Genomic DNA, 3,990 nt, shown 5'->3' with positions numbered 1-3,990 from the left:
ATTCCAGGCGTAGAAAGACTCACTCTACTCTTTTCTATTCCTCCGCCTATCTTTCCCTGATCAGGAACCGAGGTACAAGAGCAACGCTACAGCGCTGCCAGGAAAAGAGGCGCATCGATTTTCGCCAGGCGCGAAGAGGATTCTCGCCAGGCGCGAAGAGGACTTTACTGAAAAGTAAAGGCTGAAAAGTAAAGGCAGGAAAGTGCGCCGAGAGAATTCAAAAGCAAAGCGACGCCATGCCGTTCAGCAACAGTCCCGGCGGCGCCGCTTGGACGACGCCTGCGTGGAACTGGAACCGGGGCCCGCTCGGGAAGGTAGACGGCTCCGGGGGCAGCGTGGAGGCGCCGTGGTCAGGGAGCAAAGCCAACGGAAGCAGAGATCTCTACGGGCGGGACGAAGACCTGGCCAAGTTGGAGATCGCCGTGCTGGCTCTGACCTTCGCCTTAGCTGTGCTGGGCAACGTTTTCGTGCTGTTAGCGCTGCACCACACGCCGCGCAAAAAGGTATCCCGCATGCATCTTTTCATCCGGCATCTAAGCCTGGCCGACCTGGCGGTAGCTTTCTTTCAGATCTTACCCCAACTTTGCTGGGAAGTCACGCACCGCTTCCATGGGCCGGACGGGCTCTGCCGCGTGGTGAAACACCTTCAGGTCTTCGGCATGTTCGCCTCGGCGTACATGTTAGTGGTGATGACGGCCGATCGGTACATCGCCGTGTGCCACCCGCTCAAGACGCTGCAGCAGCCGAGCAAGCGCTCGCGCTGCATGATCGCGGCCGCCTGGGCGCTCAGCTTCTTGCTCAGCGTGCCCCAGTACTTCATCTTCTCCCTCAGCGAGGTGGAGAGCGACTCGCAGGTCTATGACTGCTGGGCGCACTTCATCAAGCCGTGGGGGGCTCGCGCCTACATCACTTGGATGACTGGCAGTATCTTGGTGGTTCCCGTCCTCATCCTGGCCACCTGCTACGGCTTCATCTGTTACCACATCTGGAGCAACGTCCGGGACAAGACGCGGCTGCAGAAGCGAGAAAGGGCTCCGCCACGCGAGGGCGCCCTGCGCAAGGGACTGCTCTTCACGCCTCATGTCAGCAGCGTCAAAAGTATCTCCCGCGCTAAGATCCGCACCGTCAAAATGACCTTCGTGATCGTTTCGGCTTATATTGTGTGTTGGGCTCCTTTCTTCTCTGTACAGATGCGTTCCGTCTGGGACGACCATGCCTCCTGGCAGGGTAGGTGCTGTGGTCAGATCAGCTACTGATTCTGCCTATATCTGGCTCCCTGGTATATGATTTCCAGACAAAAAACATTCGCTTGGGTGCTTACAGGGCACTTAAAACATAGCTGCACTGCACTTTTAAACTGTTCTTCACCTATGCTGATGCCAGCTGGATTTTAATCCAATTTAAGAAAATTCTGCCCAAATTGGGACACTTTGGGAGCAGCCAGGTACCATTGTTCCTCCTCTGTCCTCTGTCTCTCCCCCCTCCTAAACAATTATCCTGCTCTGTTGCCCTTCCAACTTTCTGTGCCAGGAAAGCAATTGCAGCTGCTTTCTTTTCTGTGGACATATATACTTACATATGTATATGCAAGTATATAAAACCATATAAAACCATATGCAAATTAAATCCACATATACAAAGTTAAAGCTTCAAAATGTACATAGAAGCAGGCAGAACAAGCAGCTTTAAAATAAAAAAAAAATTCTTTCTTGCACTTTCCCAGTTTAGTACAATGTCTGATGCAGCTATTGTACAACTCCCTCAGCAACATTTGTGTGACATTAAGAATGTCTTGATTTGAAACAGCAGGAAAGTTTATATATACATATGTTATATAGGTTTATATATGTCTCTTACTATTGAACTGCTTTTTTGAACCAGCTAAGTACTGTTTCGTGATTTTTGCCATTCCTTGAAGGATTTCATCCTAGAAGGATTTCATTCCAGTCCTCAGCCCAAATGAATATTACCGCAAAAAGTCACCTTGCAATATTTATTTAGCTGGGTCATTTGGCAGCTGGGTAGAAAAGAAAATTATTCCAGCATTTCACTGGTTCACTGGTAGGCTCCTTTTAAAAAAAAAATCTGCTTAACCAAAAAGTGAGTATCTCAGAAAAAGATAAACAGTAATTTTAAAAGCCCGATTTTGAGCCATTAATCTTCAGCACATCAGGCAAATATTATAGCCCTGCCATGCTAGTGGAATACCATGCAACAGCAGCTTAGATCAGAAACCAACAGAGGAGCAAACAGTTGAGGGGATTTTGCTGTTTCTTTGCTCAATAGCTAATCAAGCTGCCTAGGAAAAGTAAAAGGCATCAGGCAACCCAGAGAGCAATGCTTAAGCCAGAAAACATGAAGCAACAAAATACGAGTGGAATTCATGTTTGCCAGGGCCCCGGATGAGTAGAGGAGGGCATCTTCTGTTGGCTGGTGACTTGTATAGATTTTAAAGCAGGAATATATATTAAACATTTTTCATTGTCATATACCGATGCATAAAACTGCCACTGTATAAAAAAAAACTTTTCTGCCTGGAAATATACTTTATCAGACAGAATGATAGGATGGTACCCCTGTGCAAGTTAACTGAGACTAAACACTGTTGGATTCACTGGGGTCTTTTTTTGGCTACATAGATTCAACTTGTAAAATGCTGAAAAATTAACAATCAATCACAGTTGAATGCAACTTTTGTATTTAATAAGAAATCTGTGCTGCCCTTTAAGTTGATGAGATGAAATAGTTTCTCCATCAAAATTAATGAAAAAATATCCAGTATCTGTGTGACCATTTTCCTCTTCATTGTTTTGTTCTAATCTCCCACAAAAAATAGCAAAACTGGAAAGTTCATTATCATCTCATTCACAAATGCCATTCTCATCATTCTGCTCCAAAGAAAGATTTCAACTACTCTGTCTTGCATTTCCATTTGATTTTACAGTAAGAGATGCCACAAGGCATATTTGCTTTCTAAATGACCATGTACTGTACCAATACTGAGTTTGTTACTATAAGCAACATAAGATAGTACACCAATTTTACAGTCTGAACTGTTCTGTTTTAGAATAAATTCAAATGATTCCTTAATTTCCAGGTTATGGACAGCCATTGTTACCGTATTTGTTTGTGGTGATATACAGTATCATGTCTGTTTTAGCTAGTTCATCCCAAATTTGCCCATGGCTAGCTGACTTGCACATTATTAACTGAAAGATGGAGAATCTTTTTATTTTAAAAAAATTGGCATTGAGTCTTGTGTTCTTAGAGGAAGTTCCTGTCCTCTAAGCAAGCTTGGACACAGAATCCTTAATGTTAGCAATAGGGCAGTTCCCCGGAGGCCATCTGAGTTACACTGAAGATGGAAATTATGGCTGCTTCCTTCTTCTCAGCAGCATATTGTTTTTGGTAGTCACCTTGGTCATCATAGTAGCCCTGATATTTTCTGTAAAAAAAAATTAAGCTGATCTGTGTCTGTGTTATAAATGTAAAATGTGGAAAGTGGAAAGAGGGGCACATAACTAAATCAGAATATCAACAAATAGCCCGAGCCTGCAAAGATGAAGTGAGGAAAGCCAAGGCTCAAAATGAACTAAGGCTTGCGACCAAAGTCAAAAATAACAAAAAAAGCTTCTTTCAACATGTAAAAAACAAGAAAAAAGAAGGAAACAATTGGTCCATTAGTGGGAGAAAGTGGTAAAAAGGTGACAAGCAATAGGGAGAAAGCAGAACTATTTAACTCGTTTTTTGCATCTGTCGTTACACAAAGGGAAAAAACAGACCAACCTATGAAAAATAGTGCCATAAAAAACAGTATAGAAACACAAGTTAAGATAGGCAAGAAAATGATAAGTGAGCATCTGTCCAGCCTAGACGAGTTCAAATCACCAGGACCAGATGGATTACACCCCAAGGTTCTCAAGGAACTGGCAGATGTGATCTCAGAACCACTGAACTATATTTTTCAAAGATCTTGGAGCACTGGGGAAC

General features: G+C 44.0%; 1 protein-coding gene across 1 annotated transcript in view; it reads left to right on the top strand.

The window, feature by feature from the left end:
- The first annotated feature begins 236 nt into the window (after positions 1 to 236).
- Positions 237 to 3,990, top strand: part of AVPR1A (arginine vasopressin receptor 1A) — a 5,493-nt gene continuing 1,739 nt past the window's right edge. The window contains exon 1 of the mRNA XM_015820942.1: positions 237 to 1,227. Coding sequence (XP_015676428.1) covers positions 237 to 1,227 — 991 coding nt within the window. The remainder of the gene's footprint in view (positions 1,228 to 3,990) is intronic.

This window comes from Protobothrops mucrosquamatus, unplaced genomic scaffold (assembly GCF_001527695.2).
Source record: "Protobothrops mucrosquamatus isolate PMUCROS unplaced genomic scaffold, P.Mucros_1.0 scaffold1219, whole genome shotgun sequence".
Taxonomy (NCBI): Eukaryota; Metazoa; Chordata; class Lepidosauria; order Squamata; family Viperidae; genus Protobothrops; species Protobothrops mucrosquamatus.
Note: the sequence above shows the minus strand (reverse complement) of the source record. Positions and strands in the feature narration are given on the sequence as shown.